This window comes from Chinchilla lanigera, unplaced genomic scaffold, assembly GCF_000276665.1.
Source record: "Chinchilla lanigera isolate Chin_1 unplaced genomic scaffold, ChiLan1.0 scaffold00033, whole genome shotgun sequence".
Taxonomy (NCBI): Eukaryota; Metazoa; Chordata; class Mammalia; order Rodentia; family Chinchillidae; genus Chinchilla; species Chinchilla lanigera.
The window spans coordinates 7,743,931-7,761,955 of NW_004955434.1; the positions used below are offsets into that span (position 1 = coordinate 7,743,931).

The window sequence follows — 18,025 nt, forward strand, 5'->3', positions numbered from 1 at the left end:
CACTAGATATTTACTTTGACTCATATCTATACTTATAGGATTCTTATAATTTTGAAGAATCAATTTTATAGATGGTATTTATCTAAGATTCTGAGAATGAGTACATTCATTCAATTCACATTTAATTATTATGGGACTATTCTAAGGTTAGTGATAGGGTAATTTAAAAATTCACCAGACAATATGCAGAGTCTAGAGTCAGCACTGGATAGAAAAATGTAAACTAATAAGTGAAGAACAAAATTTAACAGCAATAACTAATAATTATTGAGTGCTCACTATTTCTCACATGACACTTCAAGCGCTTTTGATAAGCTAACAACCTCCATTTCACTGACAAATAGGGGAAACACAAAGTCATACACTTTAAGTAGCACAGCTACTCTTTCCATCCTAACTCAGATCAGTACAAAATAAAGAATGACTATGATAGACACTGTAACGACAAGTCTGTTAGCACCCATTCCAAGTACCTTTCAGAATAAAAGCTTAAACTCCCATTTGTAGATTTCCCTGCAGTTGACCGTTACTATAGGTCCAGGCAAGGATGAAATGACAACTGACAACTGGGTGACCTCTAGCAATGTCTAGAAATCCATTTATTTTCTCTGTCAGTATAAGGATTCAAGTCGTAAGTTTCTCTTTTATTTGGTATTAATGCCAATAGTAGTTTGGGTTTATGCTAGAAATTCCAAAGTCAGGCTCCAGGAGGCACTGGACATACATAATGAACAAGATAAAATATTCAATATGCAAAGAGTTATAAATTCAGTAGAATAACAGAAATTGGCTTACTTCAATGCCAACCAGTCACCTAAATAAATGTAACTAAAACAACAAATGATAAGTTCCTATTCAGGGAGAGTACTTCATACTCTGGGAAACATTTCTTTCAAAGGCATTCACAGTATAATGCTGGAGGTAAAAGTGAGAGTGTAGTGCTGTCCTTCATAAGGAAAGTAAAAGTTCCCTTCTGAGGAAAGTCAAGGTCCATGTTACAAAAGTAGAAGTGACATGTCAGTCTATAAAGATCACACTAGACTGGTACAGGGGGCCGAAAACAAAAGAGAATGATATTTACCACAAAAAAAAATCACATGTCCAAAAACAAAGACATTAAAAAGAGCAAAGCTAGATAGATAGGCAGGAAAGAGAAGACTATAAAGGTGGAAATATGGATTTTATAGGTAATGAAAGTGATTCTTATAGGTAATGAAGGTGATGTTGAGGTGACCTGGATAAATTCAGGGAACAAAGTAATAGGAAAAAAGAGTCAGTGTCAACTGAAAGATTTCTTCTGATATCATCTATTATGTACCAGGCCCTGGGATGCATATATTAATTTCTTCAACTACTCAAAATAACTCAATCAGAATTAGATTATCCCATTTTCACTACCATAGGAAGAATAAGAGAAAACTCAGATGATGATGATGATGATGATGATGATTTTTGTAACAGGAATCAAACTCAAGACCTCACCTTTGCCAACCAGGCACTGTACGCTGGGCTATATCCCTAGCCCCAAACTCAGATTATTTAAACACTGTCTTAGTTACTTGATAACTAACCCAATGTAGTCAACCAAATTGAAAATGTAATTAAAAATCCACCAAGAAAAAAAAGCCCAGGTCCTAATGGATTCACTGCTGAATCCTACAAGATATTTAGAGAAAAACTAATGCTACTATTGATGAAACTCTTTAATGAAATTGAAAGGGAACAAATAATCCCAAAGTCATTTCTGGAAGAAAGTATTACCCTGATACCAAAATCAGAGAAGGACTCAATGAAAAATGAGAACCACAGGCCAATCTCCCAAATGAAAATAGATGTAAAATCCTCAGTAAGATACTGGCAAACGAATGCAGCAAATAATCAAGATTATTCATGACCATGTAGGAGTCATCCCAGGGATGGTTCAACATATGCAAGTCAATAAATGTACCACACCATATCAACAGAGCCAGAGACAAAAATCACATGATCATCTCAATAGATGCAGAAAAGCATTTAACGAAGTCCAACACCCATTCATGATAGAAATCCTATAGAAAATTGAAATAGATGCTATTTATCTCAATCTGATAAAAGCCATATATGATAAACTGATAGGCAGCATCATAACTAATGGTCAAAAACTGAAAACTTTCACTCTAAAATGAGAAACAAGACAAGGATGTCCACTAACAACACTCCTATTTAATATAGTTCAGGAAACATTAACCACAGCAATAAGACATGTAAAAGAAATAAAAGGAATAAGAATAGGAAAGCAAGAAGTTAAATTATCATTATTTGCAGATGACATGACACTCTACATAGTATCAAAATGCTTGTAGATTTAATAACTGAATTCAGTTGTATAGCTAGACACAAAGTCAACACTCAAAAATCAATAGCATGCCTATACACAAGTAACAAACTCACTAAGAGAGAAATTAGGGAAGCCACAACCTTCACAATAATAACAAAAAAAAAATGATACACTTAGGAAACAATTTAACAATGGAAGTAAAAGACCTCTACATTGAAAACTACAGTATCTTGAAAAAGGAAATTGAATTTCTGGAATCTTATTTATTGTGTGCCTTGGTATAGACTTATTTTGGTCATGGCTTTTCGGAACTCTATATACCTCACTTACTTGTTAATCAAATTCTTGACCCATATTTGGAAAGTTTTCTGCCATTACTTCTGTGAAGATATTTTTTTGTGGCTTTTTTTCTATTTGGGGCTTTCTCATTGACTCATGTCAATCTTATGTTGTTGTTCTTTGCTTTGTCTTACTGTTGTTGGATTGATTTTTCATAGTCCTTTGCTCTTTTTAAGATATCGTTCTTTTTATCCTCATTAACCACAATCCTGTCTTCTAGAACTGATATTTTATCTTCTCATTTATTCAATCTGGTGTGTATACTTTCAGTGGAATTTTTGATCTCTTGCATATCTTGTATGATCTGTTTCATGGCTTCCATTTCTTTCCTACGTTGGGCATTCATGATTTCCATCATTTTCCTAAGCTCCTCTATTTTTATTTTATCAATGTCTACTGTAGAGTCATTGGATATGTGTTTCATTTTGATTGTCATTTCTTTTTTTACCTGGGGGATTATTGTTTCTATAGCCACATCCATTTGTTTGTTTGTTTGTTTCTTTTTACTTCTGCTGCAATCATTTCAGAATGTTTCAGTGTGTGGCTTCCAATTTCTTCTACCTCATTGTGTTCTGGACTTGTCCTGAGTGGTCTAGAGGTGAGGGGTTTCATTTTGCTTTTACAGTTTATCATTTTCTATTTTCAGTTTTGTTGCATTTTCTGTCTTGGTACTTATAGATCTTATGATTGATAGCTTTATCACTAGTATCAAGTGGCTATCAGAAAAGGGAAAGAGATCCCTTGCTCTTGGGTAGTAAGAAGAAACACAGTGAAAATGGCCATTTTGCCAAAACTGCTATGCAGATTAATGCAATCTCAATCAAAATACCATTAGCATATCTCATAGAACTAGAGAAAACATTTCTAAAATTCATTTGGAACCAGAAGAGACCTAGAATAACAAAAATAAACCTAAGCAACAAAGGCAAGGAAAGGGCAACACAATCCCTGATTTGAAATTGTACTAAAAAGCCACTGCGATAAAACGGTATGGTACTGGGGGCAAAAAAAAGACCTGAGGATCAGTGGAACAGGTTAGAAGATACAGAAACAACTCCAAACACACTCAGCCATCTTGTCTTTGACAAAGGTGTCAAAAATATTCACTGGAAGAAAGACAGCCTCTTTAATAAATGGTGCTGGGAAAACTGGCCTTCCACATGCTGTAAACTAAAACTAGAGCCATGTATATCACTGAACTAAAATCAAACTGGATTAAAGATCTAAATATTGAAACAGAAACACTAATTCTGCTGAAAGAGAGAATAAGTAGAACACTTGAAGACACAGGTGTAGGCAAATATTTCATGAAAAAAAACCAAAACTGCATAGGCAATACTACAAAGAATCAACAACTGGAATCTCATCCTAGGAAAAACATTTTGTACAGCAAAAGAAATTACCAAAAGAGTAAAAAGACAACTCACTGAATGGAAAAAAATCTTAATCAGTTGTTCTTCAGTGAAAGGAAGAACTGAAGAAATTAGACCCTCCTCAAATTTAAAGACCCAACCATAAATAGGCATCTGAAATGAATACACTTCTCAGAGGAAGAAATACAAATGGCAAATAAACATATGGAAAATAAAGTTCAACATCACTGGTCATTCAAGAGATGTAAATTAAAGCAGTGCTGAGATTCTATCTCACTCCAAAAAGAATGGCATTTATGGGGAATTCAACTAATACCAAATGCTGGTAGAGCTGTGGGGAAAAAGAAACACTTCTTCACTTTTGGTGGGAATGTAGGCTGGTGCAACCACTGTAGAAATCATTGTGGAGATTCCTCAAAAAGTAGGTTTTTAAAAAAAAATTTTTTTTTTAAATTAGGTTTAGAGGTCCCATTTGACCCAGCAATTTCCCTGCTGGGCACATTCCCAGAAGAATTAAAAACATCATGCCATAGCAATATATGCACACCCATGTGTATGGCAGCAGTTTGTAATGGGTCAATCTTGGGAACAACCAAAATGTCATCAACCAAGGGGTAGATAAAAAAAGATGTGCTTTTTTTTATACAATGAAATACTTCTTAGCCTAAAAAAAGGATAAACTTGAGACATTCCTAGGTAAAAGGATGAACTCTGAGACCGTAGTCCTAAGTGAAATACATCAGACATACATGTATAAATATCATTGTTTCTTTGGTGTGAGAAACCAAAAGGGTAAATAAGGGCCAGAGTGTATAATAGGTATTGTAAAATAGGAAGAAACTGTTTAGAAGGAGAGGGGAACTATCAAGGGGTGCAGGAAGGATGGAAGAGAAAAGAAATAAAACAACAAAAGAAAGATGAAATGGAAACAAAGCTTTGTAAATAAGGAGGGCAAGAGGGGTTGAAAGGAGGGCAGAGAATTGAGAAAAAAAAAAAGAGGAACCAGGATATATCATGTACAGGTACAAATTCCCTATGATGAATATGATCATTATGTATATCTAAAGTGTATCAATAAACTTAATAAAAAAAGAATAAAGCACAGTTACCATCTTGGGTTACCAACACTGAAGGGAGGTGAGCAGAAGAGCCAATAAGGTAAACCCAGACAGACAACAGGTTGCAAGAAAAAAATGAACAAACAAAATAATAACAACAACAACAAAAACCCAGGCTGGAAACAATCTTAATGACTTGCAGTAATTCTTAGTCCCTTTATTTATAACATCTTTGCTCTTAATCCAAAGTGAGTGGAAAGCCAACAAACTTGCCAGTTGCATTATTACAGGTGGAAAGGAAAAATGTTCAGGTTCAGGGAACTTGACAGGAAAATAAGATTCACTGAGTATTAAGGTTTTTTTTTAAAATACAGAGAATCTACTTAATAAATATAAAAAGGACACATTCCTAATATTCTAGTTTTATACTAATTTACAGATGTAAATATACCAACAAAAATTCAACTTAAAGGTATAACCCAAAAGTACAGGTTTTAAAAACTACTGTTAAAATACAGAATTCACTAAAGGGGCATAAGGTTTTTTTAACCTAGGGAAAACTGTGAAGCTGCGTAATAATTGTACTAATTTAAAATACGCTTCTAGGGTAAAGAAAGTGGGAAATGAGCACATAGTCTCATTAAATATAGACAAAGCTCCAAATAACAGTTTCATTTCAATAACTCTGTTTCTGTTAAAATAACAGTGAAAACCAGGAAACAATCGGGGAATCAGGGGACGTGCTAGAAAGTACACTATTTCTCTCTAAATGGGAGACTTAAGAAGACACCCACACACAAACTCACATTGCTCCATTGGTATAGACAGTATCACTTCCTTCCACATACTGCACCTGAGCGGGATAGACATGTTGTACCTGCTGCACAGTCTGTACCTGCTGTACCTGAAAAACAAATATTAGGATACTAGTGAGAGGCAGACATGAGAGAAGGAATACACAGTGTTGGATACACCTCAAAGGTTCCTCCAGTACACTGATAAACATGAGAATGGCTAATTTCGATATTATAGCATTTATGCTGAATAAATTCTGCATCATTTTTGTAGGTATGTATGTTTTGCTTCCTTCCCTATAACCTCTAATGATACTAACTCTTTCCCACTGTAGCCAGTCATTTTCATTAACTTTGAGTTTATCCTTTTACACTTCTCTTGGAAATATAAGCAACTATGTGTGGATGCATAAATGAGTATCCACATGTGGATACACATACACACATGTACACATACACACATGCATAAACGACTGCTTCTTCTGAGATAAAAAGCAGCATACTAGGCACATTACTCTGAACCTCCCTTTTTAAATATAAAGTAAAATTGTAGATCATTCCTTTTTAGGTTATTGTACCATAAAAATAATGAAATAATTAATTTCTTTTTACATAGAATAGTGGACAAATTTATTGGGTAAAAAATTCAGAAGTGCTATAAAAATTAATATTCTTGCATAAAAATTTTAAATTTCATACATTATATACTTATGTGTGTGCAGAGAGGGAGAGGAGGAGGGAGACTGAGAGGAAGAGAGACTGAGACTAAATCAAACCAAACCAAACCAAAGAAAAATAAGTATCTCAAATTTCAGAAGAAAAAAACATTACAGTTTTAAGAGTAATAAACATTTTTATGGAACTTAACTATTAAGCTAAAATCTTGACAACCTTTGGGTTGGGGATAACTGTTTAGACATAACACCAAAGGTATGACCTGTGAAGGATAAACTGGATTTCATTAAAATTAAAAACTTCTCCGATATAAAACACATTAGGAAGATAATGAAAAGACAAGCTACAGAATGAGAAAAAAAAATCTTAGCAAAACTTATATCCGATTAGATATGTTTTCCAAAATATATGAAGAATTCTTAAAACTTAACAATAAGAATATAAACAACCCAGTTACAGAAAGGGCCAAAGATCTTTTTTTTTTAAAGAGAATTGAAACAAACAAACAAAAAAAGAAAAATAGCTAAATACCAACAACATAGAAAAAAATGAAACAAATCAAAAACAATAAGGATGATACAGGGTTTCAGAACAAAATGATAAGGATTAAGAGTGGTTGTTATATTATATATTTTTATCTTCATTGAAGTTGGTCAGATTACCAGATGTAAGAGTGCAAGATTAATCAAACCATTAAAGAGCATAAAAAATAACAACAAAGAAATTATAAACAATACAGAGTTTCACCAACCAAGATGATCGGAATTCAACAATGGTTGTTATGTTGGCCAAAGATCTTAAGGGACATCTCAGGAAAGATATACAGATGGCCTATATGCATATGAAAAGATGTTCCAGGTTATTTCATTAGAAAAAGAAAATCAAACAATAGTGAGATATCAAAATCCAGAATATCAAATCAGAATAGCCAAAACTTACAATGATAGTAGCAAACACTCATATAGTGTGGAAAAACTAGAACTCACATTCATTACTGGAGGAAATGCAGAATGGTAGATACTCTGGAAGACAAGTCGATAGTTTCTTCTAAAACTAAACATAGATAATAAAGCAATCATGCCCTAGTATTTATCCAAGGTGTAAACTTATGACAGAATATATACACACAAGCTTATAGCAGCTTTACTCATAACTATCCAAACTTGGAAGCAACCTAAATAGGCAAATAGATAGACTAACACATTCAGAAAATGGAATATCATGCAGTACTAAAAAGAAGAGAGCTTTCAAAGCTTAAAATGACATGGAAAAACTTGAGTGCATATTAGTAAGTGAAAGAATCTAATCTGAAAGGGCTACAAAGTGTATAATTCCAACTCTATGATATTCTGGAAAATGCCAAATTATAAACACCCTGAAAAATCACTGATTTCCAGGGTTTGATGGTACAGCAGAATGAAATAGCACACACAGAAGTTTTTGGCAGTGAAATTAATGATGCATCTCTTTCTCCCTCCCCCTCCCTCCCTCCTCTCTTTCTCTCTGCCCCCTCCGCATATACACACTACCAACCCCAAGAGCAAACTCTTATGTAAATTAAGAACTCTGGGTAGTAATAATATGTAAATGTAGGTTCATCAATTTTAACAAATTTACCAGTCCGGTGGCAGATGATGATAATGGGAAAGTCTACTTGTACGTGGGATGGAGATCTATAAAAAGAGTCTGTACATTTCTCTTGCTTTTGCTGTTATGTACTATAGACAAGAACCGTTTATTGACTGATCGATTGATTGACTGATTGAGACTAGGTCTCACTGTGTAGTCCACGCTGGCCTCACACTTGTGCTGATTCTCCTGCCTCAGCCTCTTCAGTGATGGCATTACAGATGTGTACCACCATGCCTGACTAAACAAGTACATTTTAAAAACTGAAAAATTTTAAAACATGTATTACATAACACAGATAATTATATGAACATATTTTAGTTTAATTAAAAATCAATATAAAAATAGAATAATATAAAACTGACAAAATATTTATAATCTTGAAATGGATACATCTCCTAAATACATAAGTCAAAAAGCAAAAACACTAGTCATATTTTTACTAACAAAAAACAAAAACATTTGTGGGACAGATACAAATGTAAAGAAAGTTCAAAAATTCAAAAGTATACTGGAACAAACGAGTGACAACATATTTAATATAGTATCCTGCATACAAGTAGCTCCTACAAATCAGTAAGAGAAAAAAGGTAGTAGAAAATGGGTAAATTATATTAGTAAGCAGGTTGCAAAATTAAAATTATAGATAATACATGTTGATTTCACAAGCACAATACCTAAATCAATCATAGAATTTCAAATTGAATGAAAATTATCTTTCACTCTAGAATTATAAAAATTACCAAAGGGACTGCGTTAATCACTAACAAAATAGGCATGCTTATTATACAATAAGAAATAATTGTCTTCAGATAAATTTGGAAGGTAGTTTATAGAAAAGCATATCATTTGACATATCTGAATTACTTATTCAGGAACATTTATCATTTGAAGAGTTGCTGAATAATATTTTTTCAAATATAGCTTATAAGAATAAAAACCTAAAAGGAAAACCTTAAGGACTATGAAAAGTGTAGTTATTAAATGAATTGCAGAAAATCACTCCATCAAACATACACTGATATTAAAAGAATAAAGTGGGATTTATATGCATTTTAATAGCAGGATCTTTAAAACACTATCAGTAAGAAACTATGTTGTAGAATGAATGTGATTTGATTTGTTTACATATAAAAGTAAATTTATGTATACAAGTATATTTCAAATGTGGGTATGCATATATGTATACATATGAGCATAAAAACATACATACAAAATTATATATAAATTACCTACATGAAAAGAGGTGGAGAAGCGAAGGGACCAACCTCTTTATTATGTGTGTGTGTACTGCTCTTAGCAACCATTGTTCATTCCTATCATTTTGTTTTGAGGTCATGTATCATTTTGGTTGTTTGTGTGTTGTTCTTATTTTTGTCTTCATTGTTTTTTTTGTTAGTCTTTTTTTCTTTTTAAAATTAAAAAAAGAGTTTTAAAACGAGAACTAAGACATTATGTGTGTAAATAAAAACAACTTCTGGCCATACTAGAGTAAATACCACCCAAAATGTCTTCCCACAAGAAACAGAGAACAGGATAAAATATGTAGAATATGGTAATTTAGTCATTACAAAAGCACCATAAGATTTTAATCCTCAAGAGAAAGGAAATAAAGTAGAACTTGCCCTGATCCTGGCTGCTAACCTGGAGACACTTTTCACTCTGCCAGAGGAGGGGGAGTATCACTGAGGTGCGAAGACTGGGACTGGAATTGGGGAAGCTTCAGCCAGAAGGCAGGTCATATTTAGGGCAGAGCATCAGGGAAGGACTTAAGAACAGAACTAAATTCAGAATTATGCACAGAGATCTCCCTGAATCTGTTGGAGCATAGTAAGCTGCACATCTGTAGGATTCAGCAATATTCCAGCTCTAACCAGTCACAGGGAAAAGACCTTGTGAAATACTCAGAGCATTCTGTAGACCCACTAAATGACTGAAGCCTCCTTAGTCACACAGCTAACCTAGCTCTCAACTGAAGAATACATGAGGGCCATGCTATAAAGTTAACAAACTCTGGACATATCAAGCTGATCACAAGAAACTTAACTGCTTTCACAAAAGATTTTTAAAGGCACACAGCAAAATATGGACATACAAAACCGTAACAATTAGATTGCCCAGTAACTAATGAAAAATTATTAGATATCTATAACCAGGAGAAAAAAAAATCAGAGCTGGGAATGTAACTCCATAGTTAAAAAGAAAAATAAATCAATAAATAAAAACAGATCTAGAAAGAACTGACATGAAGTAGAGACTTTAACATGGTATAATAAATATAATTTAAAGAAAATTGTTAATATGAGGAGAAAAAATAAGCCATAAAGAAAAACCAAGTAATATTTATACACAATATCTAAAATTAAAATTTCACATGATGGGATTAGGAGCAGATGATAACATGGAAAAAGTAGTTAATTTGAAAATGTAATAATAAAAACTACCTGCAATGAGAACGGGAGAGAAAAGAGAAAAGAGTATTTCAGAATCAGTGATTTATGGGACACTACCAAGTACTCTAAAATAGCACAATGGAAGTCCCACATAGAGAAGAGGAATAATAGAAAATATTTTTGAAGAGTAGTAGTATTTCTTTAGAATTCATTTAAACTCTTAAGGCAGAGACCTAGAACGCTCCATGTACATAATGCACAAAGAAGACTGTAATTAATGCTCTAAAAATCAATAATAAAGGTGTAAATTTTAAAGTAGGCAGAAAAAGAAGCTTATATCCAGGACAAGGAATATTACAATGATTAAAAACTTCGAAAAATATTCAATCCTAAAATAACTGAAAACATCTTTAAAGTAGTAAGACAAAAAAGTCAACCTGGATTTCTATAACCATTGAAATACCATTCAAAAATTTAAAAACTTTTTTTTCAAACTGAAGTTGAGAAAATACTTCTCTAGCAGACATCCAATGAAGGTAATGACAAAGTTCTTCAGGCTAAAGAAAAATAATACCATACAGAAACCTATACAAAGAAGTAAGGAGTACTAGAAATGTTAAATTGGTAGGTAAATTACAGTATTTTCTCTTAAATGTTTTATTACCTCTTAATTCTCTATCAAAGGGAACTAAATAAAAATAATAATATATAGTGAGTCTAATATATGTAGAAGAGTGGGTCTAATGTATATATAAAAACAGCACAAAAGCAAATTGAAAAATATATTTTCATAATATTCTTGTATGTTCTGATACAATACTAGTTGAACAAAGACTGTGATAAACTGACACAGATTAAAATGCTTGAACAAAAACTAAAAAAATGGAGAAACAATATTTTAAACTAAATTCAATAGAAGGGAGGAATAAAGGAAGTGAAAAAGACTGTGTAGAATAAACAAAACTGAGATGCTAAAACACAATTTCACTTTATCAATAATGACACTGAATGTGTAAGTTTTAAATCCAGTTTGTTAGAATAGATAAAAACGTGAGATCACATATATTATAGGCAGCTAAGTTAGAGAAGAATTAATATATAGTGAGAGGGACTGGGTTCTCAAGAAAGTCAGCAGAAAAAAATAAAGACAACAGAATTGTAGCTGAAGGCACACCTGAAGAAGAACAGGCCTCAAAATAATGACTGAATGGTCAGGACCACATGCCTCCCTAAGGGATAAACAGTAGCTTGGAATTATACTATAATTAGCACCACCTGGTCCAAGAAGTCCAGACAGCCATCAGTTGCCCAGGTGGGTGACCACAGCATATGGACCCATCCCTTCCCCAAAATGCCTTGTTCTTTCTACATACTCTGGCTATGTGACCACTTCCCTACTGGATCAATTTTAGCTAAGCAGCTATACTTATAATCTTATGGGTTGATTCTAGCTTGACCCAAATTGTATTCACATATGACTTTGCCTGAGTGGCAACCCACTTATGGGACCCTTCCTGTCTTTCAGGAGCTATTCCTATTCCCCAATAAACCTTTCCTATCTTAACCTCCTTTGCCCTTTGGAATTCATTCTTCAATTTCACTGGGCATGAACTTGGTGTATCTGACATCTAACAGTTTGGGAGTTATATTTTGTCCAATATCACCTATACATTAACTAGCATAACACAATTTACACATACAGAGGTAAAATAGATTAGAAATAAAAGACTGTAAAAATATAACTGTTGCAAACACCAATCATAAGAAAGATGAAGAGGCTATATTAATATTCAAGTAGACTTCAGGAAAAATAATATTACCAGTGATAAAAAGAGACATTTCATCAAGAAAATTATCAAGAAGAAATAATAAATCTTACTTGTCTTTGCCCCTAAGGAATGTTAAAATACATGAAGCAATCACTGATAGAACTGAAAAAATTAGTTATAAATGAAGAATTCAACATTCTATTTTCTATAAGTGATAGATGAAAAAGTCAGAAAATCAGAAAGGATGAAGAAATTACCAACAAACTTGACTCAAAAGATTTTCACAAAACTCGCGCAATAACGGCAAAATGGACATGGGCATGCATTACAAAAGCTCAAATGGCAATCTAAGGCAAATGACTTCAAAAATACAGAACAAGAGAATAACTCCCAACTGCTTTTATGAAGCTAGCCTAGCCCTGAGAATAAAACTGGAAAATATTACAAGACCTGCACAGACTAAATTCTCGTATACATAAATGTAAAAATCTTACAGTAAGATATAAATAGATCCAATAATTCTTTGCAGGTAGAGTATAGCCTAATAATATTATAAAAACTATAATTATAATAACAATATTGCAACAAGGAAAAAAACAATATTATGACCTCAATAAATGCTAGAAAACTACTTGATAAAATTCAACATCCATTCATGACTAAAACATAAAAACAAAACACATACACATGACAAACATACTCTCAGTAAGCTAAAGATGAAGGAAACTTCCTCAATCTGACAGAGGGCATCTAATGAAAAAGTACAAATATCATATTCAATAATAGAAGACAAACCTTTACCATTTAAAACTATGCATTTTTTTGGTAATACAGCCACTCATCTGTTTAAACTCTTAAGTGCTTCTTTGTCATATTTTAGATAAAAGCAAAACTCTGATGAGGATCATGTAATTCTCTCATTAATAACATCAAAACCTTAATATAGATATTTTCAGGCAGCACCTATAACCATCCATTAAAATTCTGCATATTTGTGTTACTTTTTATGTTGCTCACATTGTTTTCTCTACATAAATTCTGTCACCAATCCACTAATTCCTTTCAAACCAGATTAAAAATTGGGCTTCTTGGGCTGAAGAAAGTACCACATGGTAAAGCCCTTGCCTAGCATGCCTGAGGCCCTGGACTTAATCCTCAGCATCACAAAATAATATCAACAGCAACAATTATAATTATTATTACAATAACTGTTTCTCTAAAAACACTTCTACAATTTATTTTATCCCATGACAGACTAGTTCTTTCTTTTTCTCTCTAGCCTTATTAATACCAGTAGTAGTACATGACTTATAAACTTGTCGTTACAACTGTTTTTTTTTTTTTTTGAGAAGACCAATATAGTAAGCTGGTAAAATCTGTTAATTTAGATTTAGTATAGTTTTAAATCCTTGTGAGATACTGGCTATTTGTATGTCAGGGCAATCAATTTTTTTCTTTAAGTAATTTCACTTGTATAAAATAAGATTCTATAAGAGATTTTTGTGAGAATCCTAAGCAGTTAAGAATAGAAAAATGCAGGGTATAAGTCTGCATAATTACAACAAATGTTGGGTAATTGGTGAGGTTATCAAGTGACTCAAAAACAAAAGTCATATATGTAAGTAGATTTCATTTTTGTATCCCAATTGTTTTATCCATAAGCAGGTACAATAAATATTCATCAAGGATCCCTTAAAATCATGAGATTCTATAATTAAAGTAGAAATGAAACTTAAAAATATCAAGAGTCTTAGAAAGGAAATCTGAATAGATCCTGGCTAACTTGTAAAGGACAGCAATATACATGTTTCTCAATCAAATGGAGACTTTACAGTAAAAATAGAGCATAAACCTTCACATTATCTACCAAGTTAAGGAAATGACAAAGGGAATAGAAGATCAAATTAAATAATGAAAATACTGAATTAGGGCATATTATGAAGGTAATACAATTTGTTTATTATTCAGTATTCATGTTTTTTCAAACTAGATGTAAAAGGCCCTGGAAACAATTTTGTTGTGGTGAAAGAAATACAGCTGGACATACTGCTTGCCATTTGGGAAGCTGTTCCTTTCCAGGGCATAGGGAGAAGGTAAGAAATAAAACAAGGAAGAACACAGGAGAAAATTCACTACAGTTATTGTACGTATTTCTCGTTTCACCCATGATATTTAAGATCCCTGAGAAACTTCCTGTTTACTTCCCAATTCAGAATTTGTCATTTGACTTTGCATGTTTCTCTGGCAGCAGAGCTTCACCTTTATGAACAAATGTATACTCAAAAGCCACAGAAATGTTCCTTTTTCCCCCCCCGAATCAGACAGGTGCAGGAAGAATACTACGTCTGTAGTACTTGTCCGTTTAGCCATATAAACTCAGTCAGAAAATGAAAATGGCACAACTCCAGGCCATCCGTTTCAGCACACGTAGAGCATCAATGTTTTTTATATACTAGCATATTTCTACAATGAACCAGCATAGGGTAAATGTACTATAAGTAATGATTACTTGACAATTATATACTGCCTTGCATCTAGTAAAAGAAATGCCCTATGAATATCTGTAAAATTTATGGTATATTCTAAATGTTGACAAATTAATTTTTTAAAGCACAAAATCACAAAAATATTTATTATTCCAAAATGAACTTGATATCGCTTTTAATGCTGTTTAATGTAGCACTGATATTTACCCTATGGGTTTAAAGTCACAGGTGACACTTTAAAACTGCCTTCTCCTTTTTTTTCTTGAAATGACTGATTCAAGTTCTTCAAATACCATTTAAAATTGTTCTTATGTTAAATGTTAATTTCTGTCCAAATATTTGCTAAATTGTTATGGATTACAAAATTATTTTCTATGTTAATTGTCATTACCTTAGTGCAGGAAATATTCAGATAAGTATTTCTGATGGAGGTAGGGAAACCAACATCCTTAAGCAATCATCTCATTATATGTCTCAATACCTCTACTTCCCACACAACTTTGAGAAACCTTTAAATAACCATGTCAGTTACCCACCCTATCCAGGCCCTTAGAGAAGATTATTAAATAAACTACATATGAAATTAACTTTATCTCTTAATTTCATTGCATTCTTTAACACAAATTCTCAGAAGTGCTTCCAAAGAGAATGAACAAATATTTCTCATCATTTTTGAATTTTAATAAACAGTGAAGTGGTCAAACTGTGAGTTGAAAAGAAATGAACAAAGGTAGTATTAGCAGAAACAATCCACAATTTCATAATTAACATAATGAAAAACTATTCTGAATATAGCAAGTTAAAAATGACTTTGGGCTAATTTTTAAAAGGTTTCCTAGTATATCAGTATGTTGGAAGTAATGAGGTTTAATTATAATAACATTATGTACCAGAAATTTTTCTGTCTTGTCTACTTAAAAGAAAAAAATATACCCCAAAATACGAATATGTGCAATAATGTATCTATATTCATAGGGACTAGATTATTAAGAAACAGTGTAGTATTACAAATATATTTGCTCATTTTGTATATATTTTCCATAATTTATACCATTTAAAAGAAGTGACAACCTTATATACCAAGGAAAATGTGGTAGTTCAATATAATCAGTACATTTTGAGGACAAATTTACACAACGTTATTTGGGATATTTCAAGAAAAATGAACTTAATCCTCCTTCAAAACAGAAATCTTTTTCAATAGTAAATGAAACCATTTGTAGTTGTCAAGCTTATTAGTCAGCTAAGAACCATTCCAGTCTCTTTGTAAAAATTTCTTCATTATGTCAAGGTCTTTATTATCCTGCTCATATAAGAGCACCCCTAAATATCTCAAACATTTCAAACCTTAGTTCTAAGAACACTGAAAGTTGTATTAAGGTTATACAGATTAAAGCATGAGCTACTAGAATACTTATGTTAAGGCTGCTATGTAATGGACCAAATGTGAAGAAAGAGGAAAAAGAACCCACATAATTACAGGTATTAACAAAAAGACAGTATTAAGGACAGTGGGGAAGAAAAATATCCAGAGTAGCAGTAGAATTACTTAGAAAACCCACCTTGCAAGAAGAGAGATTGAAGATAACTCAATCAGTACTTCTGACCAAGCAAAGCTGTTGGGAAAATGAAGAGACTGAGGAAAGGTGATTCACAAAGTTGAAAGATGACCTCATGGGCATGTCAGAAAAGATGCAACAAAAAGGGAAAGAAAAGCATAAGGAAAAAGGTGATTTGCCTAACAAAAAGGGAAATATAAAGATAAAAATCATAAACCTAAAAACATTTCTCAGTCTTGATGAAAAGTGAAATAAATTATATGATACAGGTTATTTAATAAATCTTGCCAAGAAAGAATCCTACAAGTATTGTGAATGTTCAACATAAACTCTAAGTAAAGGAAATTGATGCTTTATACCCACAGAATGAAAATGAACATAAAACATGGTTTTATGACAGATAGGTTGGGAGTGTGAAAAGTTGCTTAAATTCTCTCTCACTGTATTTATTGAGTAAGAACAAGATATTTCCCTGAATCTTTAACATTAATTTACAGGATATTCAATGTTAACTATAATATTATTGTTAACCTTCTAGGAATGGCAGCCCTTTGGCATGATAAAATGTGATGAATAGGAAAGACAGAAAACAGTGTATTATTGCTAATTTAAGTGACAAAATTCACTGTAAGAGGAAAATGGAATTTATAGTACATTATAAATTCATTCATTGGCCCTGTGTTAGATGACCTTATTACTTATAAACTAGATAGATTCTGTTTTTCAAGAAAATCTCAGATCTTTCAATATGACCTTCTTATAGTAGACTTTAATTAAATGATGCTTCTAGCAGATTCAAATCCAATAAACTGCACAAAGTCTCACAAACAGATATAGATAAACATGAAACTTAAGCTTTATAGGCAAAAACTATGTGATTATTTACTAAAACTGTGATTGCTATAGGCAAATGAAAGACGTTAGCAAAGAAGTATTACTATTTTACAACTGAACTTCAAGTGAATCATATAATCACTCTCTTGCACTTCTGATCACATGAGAAGGGGAAATTAGCTCAAAAAATTATTCTTTTTTCTATTTTAAAGAGAATTAAAAAAAAACAGTAGCAAAATGCCAACAACATAGAAATAAAGCAAAGCAAAAACAGCAAGAACGATACAGGGTTTCAGAACAAAATTATTCTTATCTGCCTACTTTTATTTATGGTATGTATTAATGTTTTTCTTTCTCTTAGTGTTTTTTCTTTTTGAGATGAGGTCTCACTATGCTGCCAAGGTTGGCTTCCACTTGGAATCTTCCTGCCTCACTCTCCTGAGTAGCTAGGATTTTAGGCATGTGGCACCTTAGTATTACATATCTGCAAAATAAATCATATGTTTTCCTGTAAGCCCTATAGTGTTTTATGTTCTACATCAGCTAATCCTCTTTTCCTAAGATTATGAAATAAGATTCTTCTATTTCTTTTTCCTTTCAATTAGAGATTTCAGAGTTTTCTCACTGACTAGCTCTAGAATCTATTTTGGTTGCTCTAAATTCTATCTTGGGTATTTAAATAAAGGTAGAACATAAGTATTTTCTAAACAGATATTCAACTTCTTTAAAGCAATTTATTAGACTATCTTTCCCCACCACCTCTGAGTGGGATATTGAAACCATGGGCATGCTACAACTG

General features: G+C 32.5%; 1 protein-coding gene across 7 annotated transcripts in view; it reads right to left on the reverse strand.

Moving 5' to 3' along the window:
• The window catches only part of Rfx3 (regulatory factor X, 3 (influences HLA class II expression)), a 274,694-nt gene that overhangs the window by 108,568 nt on the left and 148,101 nt on the right, over window positions 1-18,025 (reverse strand). For all 7 annotated transcript variants that reach the window (XM_013516360.1, XM_005388617.2, XM_013516355.1 and 4 more), the window contains one exon: window positions 5,894-5,991. In XM_013516360.1, coding sequence (XP_013371814.1) covers window positions 5,894-5,991 — 98 coding nt within the window. The remainder of the gene's footprint in view (window positions 1-5,893; window positions 5,992-18,025) is intronic.